Source organism: Mobula hypostoma, chromosome 20 (assembly GCF_963921235.1).
Source record: "Mobula hypostoma chromosome 20, sMobHyp1.1, whole genome shotgun sequence".
Lineage (NCBI taxonomy): Eukaryota > Metazoa > Chordata > Chondrichthyes > Myliobatiformes > Myliobatidae > Mobula > Mobula hypostoma.
This window is the reverse complement of record NC_086116.1, coordinates 23,308,995-23,324,523: the sequence shown is the minus strand read 5'-3', so window position 1 is coordinate 23,324,523 and position 15,529 is coordinate 23,308,995. Positions and strand designations below refer to the sequence as shown.

At 39.3% G+C, this 15,529-nt stretch overlaps 1 protein-coding gene across 5 annotated transcripts in view; it reads left to right on the top strand.

The window, feature by feature from the left end:
• The window catches only part of bltp3b (bridge-like lipid transfer protein family member 3B), a 143,756-nt gene that overhangs the window by 72,397 nt on the left and 55,830 nt on the right, over positions 1-15,529 (top strand). For 3 of the 5 annotated variants that reach the window (XM_063072538.1, XM_063072536.1, XM_063072539.1), the window contains exons 4-10: positions 894-985; positions 1,229-1,418; positions 2,211-2,351; positions 3,857-4,030; positions 7,056-7,236; positions 8,486-8,569; positions 15,124-15,300. In XM_063072538.1, the coding sequence (XP_062928608.1) occupies positions 894-985; positions 1,229-1,418; positions 2,211-2,351; positions 3,857-4,030; positions 7,056-7,236; positions 8,486-8,569; positions 15,124-15,300 (1,039 nt within the window). The remainder of the gene's footprint in view (positions 1-893; positions 986-1,228; positions 1,419-2,210; positions 2,352-3,856; positions 4,031-7,055; positions 7,237-8,485; positions 8,570-15,123; positions 15,301-15,529) is intronic. The other 2 variants (XM_063072540.1, XM_063072537.1) reach the window with 1 other exon arrangement.

The following is a 15,529-nucleotide window of genomic DNA, read 5'->3' as shown; positions in this document are numbered from 1 at the left end:
CTGCTTGAGACCTAGTCCTCGTTACAACCGAGGGCACACAGCTCCCATACCGCCAGTCGCCACCAAACAAGGGAAACCAGTCTGCAGCAATGTGTTCTAGGCAGCTACTGTTCTGCTTTTTCAAAAATTTAATTGTCTTATAAAGCCAACGTCCTGGTGGATCTCTTCTGTACCTTGTCCAAAGCCTCCACAACCTTGCTTCAAAGCCATGATGACCAGAAATGCACACAATTCTCCAATGTCGCCTTAACCAAAGATTAATTATGCTGCAGCATGCTTTTCATACTTTCACATTCAACACTGACTATTGAAGACAAGTATGTTGAATGCCCTACATGTGTGTTGCCACTGTCAGGGAGTTATACACTTGTACCCCAGGATTCCTCGGTACTTCAGTGATTCGAAAGGTCCTGCCATTACACTATTATCTATCGTAATAATGTTGATCACTTCTGGGGGAAAAAATTCTTTCTCTTCACGAGAAGCTATTTCCCATAATATTTTGTACAAACTTGTGGGCAAATTCAGCTTTTGGGAAAAGTTGAGTTGTGGAAAATAAAGACAGGTGACATTAGTTTTCTTAAGCATTGTAAGATTATCTGAGTTTTTGCATACCTATTAATCACTACTCAAGCTATATATAGGTACTGGTAAGGTAGCAATGAAAGTCAGGTGTAATCACCCTTTGAAAAGTCCGATAATGCATTTTTGTTCAGGATCATACAGGAAGCATGCCACTTCAGTCAAATTCTGGATTGGTATCATTGTCGGTAGAACTGTATTTTTTTTGTTGTATTCCATATCAATCCATATGAAATATACATGGAACTGAAGTGAACAACTTTTAGTCATTTCAATCTGGATATTGAGCTTTTTATTTTCTCTTCGTTTAGTATCTGGATAAGGTAGAAATGGAGATGAGAACTTGTGAGGAGCCTCGTCCTCCTAATGGTCCATCTCCTATCGCAACAGCTTCGGGACAGAGGTGAGATATGTCAGCAAATCATTCAGAAAAAACTTCTGTAGTCAAAATCTATCATTTGCATTTCTGCTTTCAAATATAATATGTTCTAGATGCAATGCAAATGGTTTGTAAAATTACAAAGCTATATATTTTTTAGAATAGTTAATGATATTTATTTTGCTACTTTTAACAAGTAAGCTGATCACCAATAATTGATAAGTTAAATTAGTTCAGTTCATAATTTATGTTTTCTTCTTCCTATAGTGAATATGGCTTTGCTGAAAAAGTTGTAGAAGGTATCTCGCTTTCTGTGAATTCCATCATTATTAAGATCAAGGCAAGAGCTTTTAATGCATCTTTTGAGTTGTCCCAGCTGCAAATATATAGTGTAAATACAAGTTGGCAACAAAGTGACCTACGATTCACCCGAATACAAGATGCTCAACGTGGTGAGGTAAATTATATCTTTATTTTGGAATTGGTCTTGCTCTTGCATTATTTTATTGTTCAACTGCATGAATGACAGTCAGATTTTGTGTGCATGAAGAGCACTTGAATCATATAATAATGATCATAAAATTCTGATACTGGGCCCATATTTGTGTCACCCTGTGTCTCTGAGTAAACTAACTTGTATGTTTGCAGAGACCTCTTGACTCTATATATTTTGAGAAATAAGAATGTGAAAATTTGGAGAATCTCAGCCTCATGGTCAATAAATGACACTTCTGGAGTAGGCAAAGATACAAGTTCTACTCTGCAAGAACCCACACCATATCTTAGGGCTGCCTTCACTGGGTAGACTGCTCTGATTTCATAAGGTTGTTTGCTTCCACCTTTAGGGTAATGAGGACAAAAATAATCCAATTTTTAAACAGGGCATCTGACAACATTAGAGTGAGGTTTTATTTAACTTTTTGGTACCAAGAAAGTCAAAGAATAGGAAGATTGTGTAGCGATGTGGAGTTGCTATTGTGCCATATGCACTTGTGTGAGACGTGCCCATAAAATATGTAATTATCTGCTCTCTCTGTGGAATAATGTAACTTCATTAACCAGAGTCAGCTTGCCTGTTGAATCAGTGTGTCTGTTAAGCAGTGTAACAATATGATTTTCTTAGACCAATAACTGCAGAATTTCTGTTTAAAACAGTAATACAGTTTTATTCCTGTGTTTTGTATATTTCAAAACAAATCTGGTGTCTATTTTTTCTGGTTGATAGTTGGCTTGCTTTTTATGTACTCAGGTTTTGACATTCAAGGAGATCACCTGGCAGATGATCCGAATAGAGGCAGATGCAATCCAGAATGAAGAACACGATATATTAAGTGCACCAGTGAGGCTTATCACAAACCAGTCCAAGCTGAAAGTCAGTTTGAAGCGAAGGGTAAGAAATAGAAAGTAATTTCTTCAGCAGAAAATTCACTGCAATGGTGTATGCTTGCAGTTTAGAACTTGCAGCAGTCGTGTATTTTGTAGTGGATACAGTGTAGAAGTGCAGCTATTGATTTATAGGGACCAACAAACAGAACTTCCTCAAAGTTGTTCTCAGATGTGTGAGCAGTCTGGACACATACAGACAGCAAAGAATCTCAAGAAAAGCTGTGTAGTTGGCCACGATGTTCTACCACTTTTTAAATAAAACCTTGGGTGCCTATAAAGTTACCAATTTATTTTCTTATTGAATAGGCCTGATAAGGAAAATAATTATTAGTCAGACAGATTACCAACAACATGATGCAAATGCATTGCATTTCTAATTCTTTACCTAAGAGTAGTAGTGTTCTTGTAGGGTAGCAGGGTGGGCATATGTCTCTACCAAAGGAGGTGTAAGGTACTCCTTCTCTCTACTAGCCTGCAGGTCAGCCTTGGGCAAGGTGTAGCACCTGCTTAGCACCCTTTCCCCCCTCCCCCCCCGCCCCAACTGATCAGGGCCATGGGAGCAGGTGGTGGATGGTCGTATGAAAAGCTATGTCCTCGTTATGTGACCACTGACACCAGGCAAACAATCTCTGAAGACTATTGATAATTGCTAGGGTCACTCATCTTGTAAAGACTGCCCAGAAGAAGACAATCGCAAGCCGCTTCTGCAGAAAAATTTGTCAAGAACAATCGTGGTTATTGAGACCATGATCGCTTACGTCATATGACATGGTACATTATGATGATAATGATGGGTATTATTGTGAGAGATTAGTATACTAGACATTTTCCTAGTTATTTAGATTGTAGACAAGTATTAGTATCAAATATTTGTAGCTGGGGCTGTTTGTAATTTCAATCACAGAAAATGTTTGTGTACTGTGATGGACAGAAAGATCAAAATAATGAGTATTAGTATTTAACTGAATTACCAAACATTCCATAACTGGTGCTGTACTGTTTATGCTTAGTTTCCATTCCACTGTGTCCACTCTTTATACCCCCCGCCTCCCCAATTTTCCACTTCTGCTCCCAACATTAAACTTGTAGCTTGGCTTACGATGTTGGTAAAACTCTGATAAACCACTATCTGACTATTCAGAAATTCTGATAATTCTGCATTTGGCTGACTGGGTGAAGTTCCCATACTCCTTTTAAGCTCATTGGATTCACTGGAATGTTACGTTACATTCTATCATTTTTAAAACAATAACTTCAGACTTGATAACATCTTGCAGTTCCAAAAATCTATCATTTGAGCACCACCAAGATCTGAGCAGATAAGATTATCAGAGTTTTACTGCATCTTGTTAGTTTGAAGACATCCTGATTGTATGAAGATCATTGACAATGCTTGGGAAATATTTTGTTACAAATCATTTTGGTGGAACTCTTGTTTTATCTTCAGCCTGTGTTTTGGGTATCGGACAGGATTTGAGATCTTTTTCTTCGTTGTTCTTGTTTCAACAGTTAAAAGATTGTAATGTAGTGGCATCGAAGCTGGTGCTTATATTGGATGATTTATTGTGGGTTTTGACGGATTCCCAATTGAAGGCAATGGCACAGTATTCAAAATCTCTGAGTGAAGTCATAGAAAAATCTGCACAGCAAAGGAAGAGTATGGCTTCTGCACCAACCCAGGTTGTTGTTTCCAATTTATTCCATATGAAGTATTATTTTAGAACAAATAGAAGTGGAAATCATTGCACTTCAATTGATATGGCTTGTGAGAAATGCATTCACAAATGTAAAAGCGAAACTATTAGCTTACCTATTTCAGCTCAAAAGGGGCTTTGTAATTTGTAAATTATATATTATTGACCTTTAAGGAATGAAAACATTGTAACAGCATTCCAAATGCTAATTAGAAGTTACTGAATTTTAAATATCAATTGATGATTGATTTAATTATTTATAGTATTTACTCATACCCTTGACTGCAGTGAAATAGCAGATTTTTAAAAATGCTAATAAGCAAAGCTAAGAGAGCAAAAATTGAACTAATTGCATGTTGTGAGCTTTGAAATAGGATCTCTGACCTTAAGTTACTATTCAAAATATTTTAGTCTTTCACTTGAAAGTATAAAACCTGTTTTCCTTGCATTTGGTTGTTAATAAATGTGAAAGTGACAGCTCTTTGAGGGAGGTTTATGGGGATTAGAATGAAGTAACTACAAATAGTGCTGCTATTTGATGACTAAACATCTTGTAAGTCAGGTATTAACTTCATTTTGGATTCGATAGTTGTTTTCTACAGTCTGTTAAGAATTTAACCAGCTAGTTGTTGTAAAAGAAAAAAATGGTATTGTTTCATACACACTAGGAAATGCTGAAACCTGTTACAGTACTGTATTATCTTTTGAAGTTTGACTCTCCCAGAGTACAGGGATCTTCTTTCCACTGAGGGTTGCAACTTTCCCCAAATTACTGAGCACAGTTGTCTGTAATGGGGTGCTGAAACCCAATAAATTCTGAACCTTGCCTCCTGGATCACTTGATAGCCAACAATGTTTACCCCAGGTTTATCCGTAATCCAAGTTTCATTTAGATTGAAGTCTTTGCCATTCAATGATATGCAAACTAGGGAAAAATATTATAAATTTAAAATTGTACTGTTAGAGCATGTTTAAATTAATTAAATACATTTAAACCACCACAAAATAGAAAAGCAATGTAATTTTTATTCCCTCTACTGCCATTTCTTCCTACTCGATTAAGAGGCCCACCAGATTTGCACAGTGGTCAGATTTCCCAAACCAGGTGCTTACAGATGTCTGGGGATTGTTAAAAAGCTGAGAAAAGGTCTGGGCTTTTGTGTACACACCAGGGACTTCAACTTCTGCCCATTTAACCAAATTTCTTAAACTGTATTGTAGGTATACATAACAAAGGAGGGCAGAGTAAACTCTGAACTCTTCCCCAGGTTAAATAAGACCATAAGACATAGGAGCAGTATTAAGTTATTCAGCCCATCAAATCTGCTCCAGCATTTGATTATGGTTGATTTATCTTCTATCTCAATCCCCTTCATCTGCTTTCTCCTGTACTCTTTGATGTCCGTACTAACAGTGCTTGGTGTCTCAACCAGGCAAGTTAGCTTGGAAAGCCATTTGGTTTATTCAGATACAAAATGAATTTTGGATCAGAGCTGTTGGAATGTGTTTTTCTGCAATCTATTTGTACATAAAAATCCTTTTTTTTCCTCTGAAAAACATGGTGTGATTATATTACATTTCATTTGGTTTAAATTTGCTGACTAAATTTCTGAATGGTGGTTCAGTGTTGGACCACAGAAGCCATTATAGCTCTCGTCTCAGATTATCAACATCACTTGGAAATTAGATTTTCCTACTTTAATAGTCATTGATTGCATTGCATTTTATAATAGGGGGTGACTAAAGGCTTATTAATAGACTGAAAACACAAGTGTGAAGAGCAAGTTTAAGTGGGGCTGAGGCAGCTGGTAGAAGTTGTACAAATTGAGTTCTGAAAATACAAAATCTGACAACTTCCGAAATTCAAAGCCGTTTGAGTGCTGCTGACATGATGTCACAATTGGAAAATTCCACAAGGCACTGGGAAGGTTCCCAGGCAATGTGCAGGTCTCTGCACACCACCCACAGTTCTGAGAAGTAGCCTCATGTGTAATGAACAAAAGTTTATGAAAAATAAAAAAAAACTTCATAAAGCAAAAAAGCCTGCCATTGTTTGTTGTTGTTTAACAACTGATTCAAGTATTTTCTAGATGCTGTTGTGCTGCTTTTGTCTCCCTGCATACATTATGTTTTCATTATGTTAATGGTATGTAATAATTTTCACTGTTAAGTACACATGTGTGATGAACGAGTGTAAGACAAGACTGCTTACTGGAAACACATAAATTGAGAGTCAGAAATTATGGCAATCCCAAACTATCTCATCATATATTCCAAAATGCAAAGCACTCCTGGCCCTAAGCAGTTAGGCTGAAGGGTACTCGACCTGTAATGGGAATAAACCAAAAATCGTAAATTAACGAACTGATGGTGTAGCAGTTGTAAAGTTGAATGATTTTGGTTTCAGAAGTCTTGCAAGATTTAGACGAGGATTTTGAATAGGATTTATTGGTGAGAGGCAGAGTATGTAGCAAAGAATTGGTGCTGGATATGTTTGAGGGTTCTGCTGATATTAGCTTAGGAAAATGCAAATCAACCAGAAGAATTTGAGTAAGTTGAATGTAAAGTTTACAGTAAAATGTACATGGGATTTGGTCACCAGACATTGAAGGGGAATGGTAATGTCTAATACTACAGAAGTTGTATGAATTATGGGTTAAAAATTAGGTTTAAAGTTCAGCTCTGGTTCTCAGAAAATATTGAAGAACTTGGTTAGAGTATGGAAGTGACTGGGTAATGAATCTGGAGGTAAAAGTGCAAAGGTTGATTGTAACTCTTGAAAATAATTGATTTGGAAACATGAACACTGTTGTAATAGTGAATAGAGAAAGCAAGTTCATTTATTTATAGATTTAAATTGTCTGGTGGCAGAGTGCTAGATGATTAAAATATTAAAATGTTGGACATAACAGGATAAGCATTTCAGGTTGATGATCTTTTTATGAAAAATCTTTAATTCAAAGTAGTTAAAATTCACTTAAATTTTGACCTACATTTATACATTGTTCTTGCAGAGTGCAACTCCACTTCCTGTTTCCCAGCAGGTTCGAACGCAGCAAGCTGCAGCAACAGCTGATCAGAATGATGCTATTGCCAAACTTTTCAGTGCTTTTGATGTAAAGGAAACATCTTATCATTTAATTATTTCTCATTTGGATTTGCACATTTGTGATGACATTCATGTGAAGGAAAGAGGTACACTGTCTTTTGTCTTTTTGAGCTAGTTGAAATTATTAGCTTGAGAACAGGAACTCTTTCGTTAGATTCTGTGTTTTAATTTTAAAACTTATTACATTAGCTCTGCAACGTCATACTGAGTTGAGTTTTGCAGTTGTATTCTTTGTTCTATTAGAACAGAGGTTCCCAACCTTTTTTATGGCATGTACCATGGACCTCAGCTTGGGAACCCCTGTATTAGAGTACATACGTTTGGGGCATTGATGTCAGACTGATAGATTTTCCAGACTACTGGATGTTATTTTTTCCCCCATGTTTTTTCATGATATTACACAAGAATAGTAAGTTCTGCAGTGAACTGGCTTAGTTTTGGGGAGCATGTGAATCAGAGCCTGGTGAATTTGATGGAGCACAGAAACCAAAGGCCTGGTGATTCTTGGTGGGAAGGTGAGGGAAACACCAAAGAACTGGCAGGTCTTGCGATGGGTGGAAGACTGCAAGAACCCAAGCCATAGTCATTTGTGCAAATGAGGGAGCAGTGAGGATAACTAGAGAGTAGGAACCATGGACCAAGGGAATATGAGTGAATACAGGAGTCAACAAATTCATGGGAAAAGTTACCTGGTGCATGAAATGCCAAATCATTAGAATGCCCTAATGGTCTGAAGTGGACATTTTACTCTATCAAATGTTAGCTTAAAATGGTGTTTAGTAGTGCATGTGTTGAGTCTCAATATTATGTTTATAAGATTGATTCTTGGTCACCTTCTTCCAAGGTTCCAAGAATTTTTTTTCCCTACTTTGATTCAAAACTGACAGAAAACTCCATGTGCTTAAAAAGGCCATGGGTGGTCAAGGTGTGTTTCAGTAATTTGTTTGTTGATTGCTACTCCGTTATGTCTAGGCCTATTTTTGTAATAAAAGTTGATACCACTGAGTCACTTTAAAATGTATCCTTAGTCTGACACCAGTGACGGTATCTGCTTAGCATCTTTTCTTTCAGTTTGAACATTACCTTCAATTAATCGATACTGAATTTATCAGTTTCTGCCACTGTTGCTGACTTTTGTCACAGACTGTCAATGGCTGTTACTTTCAGCTGGTTTCACTGACTAGATGCATTTTGCATGCAGGCTGAATTCACACTTCATTTGCCAACGTTAAATTGTTAGTGTGGAGAGTTAATGGAACCATTTTCTCATGTGCAAGGAAAACATAAATTCCAGTACTAACTTTTGCTTTATTAATTTTCACCATCTGTTGGCAGGTTTTCCAAGAGAAATCACAGGCGGAGCCATGCAACTCTCTTTTACACAAATTACAGTGGATTACTATCCCTATCATAGAGCAGGTATGACAGTAAAAATGTAATTACACATCTGAAGTATGAATTTGCAAATTCTACCAAGCCGTCACCACACTACTACTTTTCAACCTTTTTATATCTGTATCTTAAAAGTTACCCAAATAATTTCTTGAAGAGCCACAACCTGTTGCACTGTAAACCAAGAGTTGGGAAGACCTAGTTGCTGTGGAGATGATTCTTTAAGACTTGTGCTCTATGCCCTTTTTTGCAAATCCATATGCTTCACCATTGGTTGTTAAATATGAGCTGTTTCTACTCTTATTTTCAAAACACTCTAAGTCTCCCTTTGCGAACTCTAATACTATTTTAAAAACTAAACAACAAAAAGCGATTTAATTTCAAACGTGCTTGGCCATTTTTTTCTTAAACCTGTCATTGTTGAACACTGGATTTTCAAACAAAAATCCCTTGCATTTTTATGTAGTAATATTCCAGGATGTGTGGCAGGCACAAATTAACAAAGTAAATACGAGATGGAAAGACCAGATGTTTGGTCAGTCTGGTGGTTTTTAAGTAGGTTGTTATGACAGATGGGAAGGGAGGTTCAAAGAATAAATTTCAAAACTTGACATAAATGGTGGGTGGTTTTACAGCAAATAATGTCATGGAAGAAATGAGGAATGAAGGAGAGGCTGGAAGTATCTATAACCTTGGGTCTGGGGAATTTCAAATACAATTTTCCAGCTTCATGGAATTCAGGAAAATTGAAAGGGATTTGATTTATTTGGATGGACTTGAGTTGGTTTGGACCTACTGGGATTATCATGAGTCTCTTGCAATTATGAATGAATTTCCAACACTCCACCTGCTTTCAATGAAGAAATATGGTTCTCAGTACCACTTCTAATGCAACTTAATCATTCTGAGTGCTCATTTTGGGACTCCTCTGGTTTTGGGTGTCTGTATAATATGGCCAGCACATCAGAGTTGGTAGACTGTGACTCGAGCCTCAGTATTGGTCATGTTATACAGGGGTAGCATTTCCTTCCTGTAAATTGATTTTGGGAATTTTTGGGACGTGGGTTTAATGTATCTCTGCAGTGTTTTGAGGTACTTGTTGTAGGTATTCTATGTCATTCAGTAGGGAAGAGCTCTGTTTTGAGCCAGGTTTGAGACATTGATCATGACACTTTTCCTGAGATGATCAAAGGTTGCGAAAGTGCACTAAAGATGCGGTGAATTTCATCGTCAATGTCTGCCATTGCTCAGCTTGTGATGTGACTTATGTTTTAGTTAGTAAGTTGGAGCTGTAATGCCATTGCTGAGGACAAGGAGATTGTAATGCTAATCCATTCAGTGTAAAACAGCATATTGGCAATTCAGTTACTAAAAGCACAATGACTAAATTTAAAATAACACCTGAGTTATTTATCTAAATTACAACTGAATTAAAAACAAACAACTCTGAAATAGGACATTGTTCAGCTGCATGACAGTGCTGGGAAAAAAAGGCTGTTTTTCAGTCTGGATATCCGTGCAGAGGTGTTGGCAGAACATCCCGAACTCCATCACACTGAACACTGGTGCCCCCCAGAGCTGCGCACCCAGCCTGTTGCTATTCACGCTGCTTATGCATGACTGCACTGAAGTTCAAACCAAATCAAGTTCACTGATGACAGGGGTGGTTGGCCTCAGCAATGACGATGAAATGGTGGACAGAGAGGAAGTTGAACGACTGGTAGAATGGTGCAAGCACAACAACTTGAGACTCAATGTGGTCAAGGCCAGAGAGACGACTGTGGACTTTAGGAAGCTGCAGACTGACCACTCCTCGCGGTACATACACGGCTGTTCCGTGGGGAGAGTTAGGAGCACCAGGTTTCTGGGAGTACACATAATGGATGATCACTCCTGGTCTCTTTGGTCAAGAAAGCACAGCAGCATCTCCACTTCCTGAGGATATTGAGGCGAGTGAGGCTCTCCCCTGCCCCCCCCCATTCTAACCAGTTTTTACAGGGCATCATCAAGAGAGTCCTGACGAGCTACATCACTGTCTGATACTGGAATTGCAAGGCACCTGACTGCAAGCCCCTGCAAAGGATTGCAAGGACTGCTGAGAGAATCACTGGGGTCTCTTTTCCATCCATCAGAGATATTTGTCAGGAACACTGTGCACGCAGGGCCCTTAGCATTGTCAATATTTTCTCCCATCCATCCAACAATCTCTTTGACCACTTACCATCAGGCAGGAGATACCAAAGCATTAGGACAAGAATTGTTGGGATGGAAAACTCACCATAGGACTACTGAACTCCTTGCCTCCATCCAGGTCTTATAACTCATGAAGCACCAGTAGCGTTATACTGTATACTTTTAAACTTGTGTTGCAATGTACCTTATTATTTGTTAATTTTATTGTGGTAATTTTTTAATGTGTTGTGTGTGAGTTATATATACTGTGTTATGCAGCGTGGTCCAGAGGAATGCTGTTTCCTTTGAAGGTATACATGTTTATGTAGTCAGTGATGTCTTTGATAGAGTGTTGCTTTTGTCTTGTGGAACAGCTCCAACCTCATGGGATTCTTTTTGGAGACAAGATGTCATATTGCAACAAGAATAATTGTTATACTCATAGGAGCAATGACATAGTTATGATCGACCACATTGTGAGCTGAGGTGGGCTTTATAATCAGCCCTTGGGTGGAAATCGTGACTTGCATACAATTAATAAAGTTTCTGAGTGCAGCCATATTTGATTAAAGGTTTTCCACAGTCTTTCAATCAACTGATTAAAAGAATAAAATTTCACAAAACCCTATTGATATTGGTTGATGCTGCTTCGAGCACTTTTCTTGGAGTAGTTCCATGGTGAAGTGGTGAAGATGATCTCCATTGAGCTGCTGATTAGATAAAGTCCACTCTGCATGTTGTGGGAGCAACTCTTCAATCATTGGTATGAGTTTTTTGTAGAGGGTGGCAATAATGACTTGTGGCAGACAGCAGGAAAATACCTCTAACTACCATAATTTTGTTTGTCTCCTTTCTTGAAGATAGTCTCAATTGAGTCATTTCTCAGCCGCTTTGCATGGGGAAACATGAGTAAACAGTTTTGCCTATTCACTATGTTTTAGAACTTGAGTTGGCTTTGGAGATGTTGCTGCTCCTCTGCTGATAATGTGGTCTATTCAAGCTCCTGTCAGCCTGGCTGGAGTTCGTGGAAGTGCTCCTTCCAAAAGGTGGTTCATTTCTTTGGGTTCCCCATTGTTTTTGACTCACAACAGGGTGGGCCCTTGGTTGTCTTGACAGCACTGAGACATAGCACACATCATGATCATTGGCCAGTTGCTGGATCTGTCACACTTTCATTGTATCTGAGGTTGTCTGCTTTTTTTTTTGTTGAGCATACTTTTAGGTACATGTATAGATAGACATATTCCCTTGAGGCATGAGAGAGCAACTTGTATTAATTACAACAAGTGTTTTCTTCTGAAGAAATAAGGAATCTGTTAACGTGAGCTAATTATAGTGGATCTTTGTGTTGTTTGGGTTCTGAGGGAGTCATTAGATTGTTTAACACTGCCTGAGGGAAGCTTTTGCTGTAAGATCCTTGCAAAAATTTCAGTGAAGAAATATGGTTGTAAGAAAATGGGTTGCCACTATTTTTCAAAGTACATTTATTATCAAAGTATGTATACATTATGCAACTTGGAGATTCATCTCCTTACAGGCAGCCACAAAACAAAGAAACCCTAACAAACTCATAAAAAAGACCATTAAACACCCAATGTGCAGAGAGAGTCAAAAAATGCAAATCTTGCAAACAATAAAAGTAAGCAAACAGCATTCAGAACAAAAGTGAGTCCATTGATACGAAGCCCAGAGCTGGCCACAGCCTCAGCCTCAGTTCAGCGCAAAGCTGAGTAAACATCACAGAGCCCGGAGCAGGCCTCGGGCTCAGTTCAGCACAGAGCTGAGTAAGCGTTGCAGAACGGCGAGCAGAAACGTCCCAACTCTCGCCGCTTTTCCCAATACCCTGCCTTTTCAATCCATCTAGCCTAGCGTTTAAATTGTCCAAACATTAAGTCATTCCTCGCGGTAGGACCCGGGCCCTGTTGCGTCATTACATTCTGGGTCTGGGCCCCTCAGCCACGTTTCATCCCGTACCCAACCTTTCCAAGTCATCCTGGTGCTTGGATCGATCAAACCTTGCTCTCGGTTTAAGTGGACGGGGCTCAAATCTGCCTTTCCTCCACTCCACTCTTGCCAACTTTGCCATGAATATGCCTCGACCTTGCCTCAAATTCACCTCACACCTGTACTCTTCGACCGTCAGCTTGGCCTCCCCTTTGCTCGTTTACCATAAATTTTACAAGAAAAGCTGTTATTTGTTTTTTTTTGCTGCCATTAAGTACTAGGCTTCACTAGTGCCATCTTAAACTGGTTTGTCTGAAGAACTGACTGTATTAGGCAACAGTCTATGTAGCCGTGTTGGTTCCCATCAAGGTGTGGGTGATTTGGATGTCCTTGTGATCTTCTGTTTGGACGTTGATATATTCTAATGAACGGAGTATCTGGATGAATAGTTGTAGCAAGTTCTCCTGGGGAATATTGTTATTGTCAAGTCTTAAGATGTAAACCATGCATGAAGGTTTTAGCAGATGATGGGGGCACCTAGGAACAATTGCATGGAAGGAGACAGCCTTTGTGCTTTCAAGTTCATAGGGTTGGACATTCAGCTATGGAGCACATGGGTTGGTGAAGTTGTAAGTTACTTAGTGCAGTGTGAAACTGTGACCAAATTTTTACTGTTAATAGTTTTTAAAGTAGATGGGAAAGGCACTTAAATTCTGTTGGGTACTAGTGACCTTTCAGAAGTTGTAACTACCGTCTCCTCCGGAATTTGCATTTATTGAGTGTAGGCAGGGGATAACTCATAGTCAAATGACTGGAGATTACAGGTTTCCCCCACCATCCGAAGGTAGAGCGTTCCTATGAAATGGTTTGTAAGCCGGAATGTCGTAAAGCGAAGAAGCAATTACCATTAATTTATATGGGAAAAATTTGTGAGCGTTCGCACACCCAGAAATAACCTACCAAATCATGCCAAATAACACATAAAACCTAAAATAACAGCAACATATAGTAAAAGCAGGAATGATATGATGAATACACAGCCTATATAAAGTAGAAATACTTTTCCACAATCATTGCTGCACTGTTCTCCGTTAGTGAAAATCTCACGCAAACGCTCTCGGCAGAAGCACGGCGCAAACACTCTCCAGTAACCTTTAAGCCATGAAGCTGCCAAATCATACCAAATAACACATAAAAATACACAGCGGATATAAAGTAGAAATAATGTGTATACAGTGTAGTATCACTTGCCGGAATTGGGACGGCGCTGAGCACACTGATGATGGTGTGTTAGTCTGAGTCGTCGGAGGCTGGGGTGGTGCAGTGGCCCCCACCCTCCGGGCAGCGAACCGATACCGATCCGTGAAGCATGCAGGGGTACAGCGGTGGCCGGGATACACCCAGCACATCTTTGAGAAAAAGCCGAAGCAAACAGGCTAATTAATTAGGTGCCACCCGGCATGTAAATGTCGGCCCAGATCAGAGGCGATGCAATCGTCTCTGATCTGGGCCGACATTTACGTGCCGGGCGGCACCTAATTAATTAGCGTGTTTATTTCGGCTTTTTTTCTTAAAGATGTGCTGGGTGCGTCCCGGTTATTGCTGCATTCTCCACGAATGGGTATCTGTCCACGGCCCAGGGGTTGGGGTGGTGGGACAATGGGGTGTCATCTCATCATGGATGAGGGCAGGCAGGTCATCTTCTTCTAAGCCTGCCTGCTTTGATGTCGAAGGTTGAGGTTCGTCATCTGTTGTGGCTGATGTGGAAGGCTTGCTTGACTGCTTAGCCTCGCGCATTTTTAGATCATACAGTTCTTTGTAAGGATTCAAACCATCTTGCAAATATGCCCTAAGCCGATGTACCCTTTCAAAATTAAAGTCGTACTTTATCATTGCAGCGAAAATCTCACGCGGTTGCTTCACGTTCAGTTCCTGGACGACTTCACTTTCAGTCCGTTCGCTACGGCATTTGGTTTCGATTGTTATCCTTTCCTCTTCCAATTGCATCAGCTCTTCTTCTATTAGTTCTTGGTCATGAGATGCCAAAACCTCTTCAACATCATCTTCGTCAACTTCCACAAGCTAAACTCACTTTGTCCTTACTTCGTTCACCACGATCAAAACGCTTAATTATGTCTAGTTTTATGCTAAGTGTAACACCGTTACGAGCTCTTTCAGGCTTTTCCGATACCTTAGAACTCATCTTGCAACCGGCTGCTCACAGGCACATGTTTAAGCAATGCCGGCGAGAATGCAGTTCCGAATCCGGGGGAGAGCGGCTGTTCGGTGCGCGTGCTGCTTTTTCCGCGTGCTGCCTTTTTTTGTAACAGTGAAAACACCTTCTGTTAGCGAAAACAGGTAACTAATGTAGGTCTTTCGTAACAGTGAGGTTTCATAAAGCGAACGTTTGAAAAGTGGAGGACACCTGTACTAACATAAATGACTTTGATTTTTAACGTTTTCAGGAGACAGCTGTCAGCATTGGATGCACTACAATGAGTCTACAAAAACTAGATCAAACTGGGCAAAGGAGTTACTGAAAGAATTCAAGTCTAATGTTGATATGCTGAAGCAAGCTGTGAAGGATTATAATAAAAGCAAAGCTCCATCACCAAATGATTCACCTCCACACATATTAATAGGTTAGTATTCTCTGTATGCTTTCATGGTTAATTATAAGAATTGAATTTTCTGTGTTTGTAGGGGAAAGAGGTTATAAACTCATGATTGATGCAACGAAGTTCCAGTTATCTGTGTGTTTGGGGGGTGGGGTTGTGGATTGGTGCTCTAGTTTTGCACCGAACTTGTAATTTGCAGTGCATGGTATGGCATGATGAAATGTATTTGCTTTATATAGGATGCTTAACTATT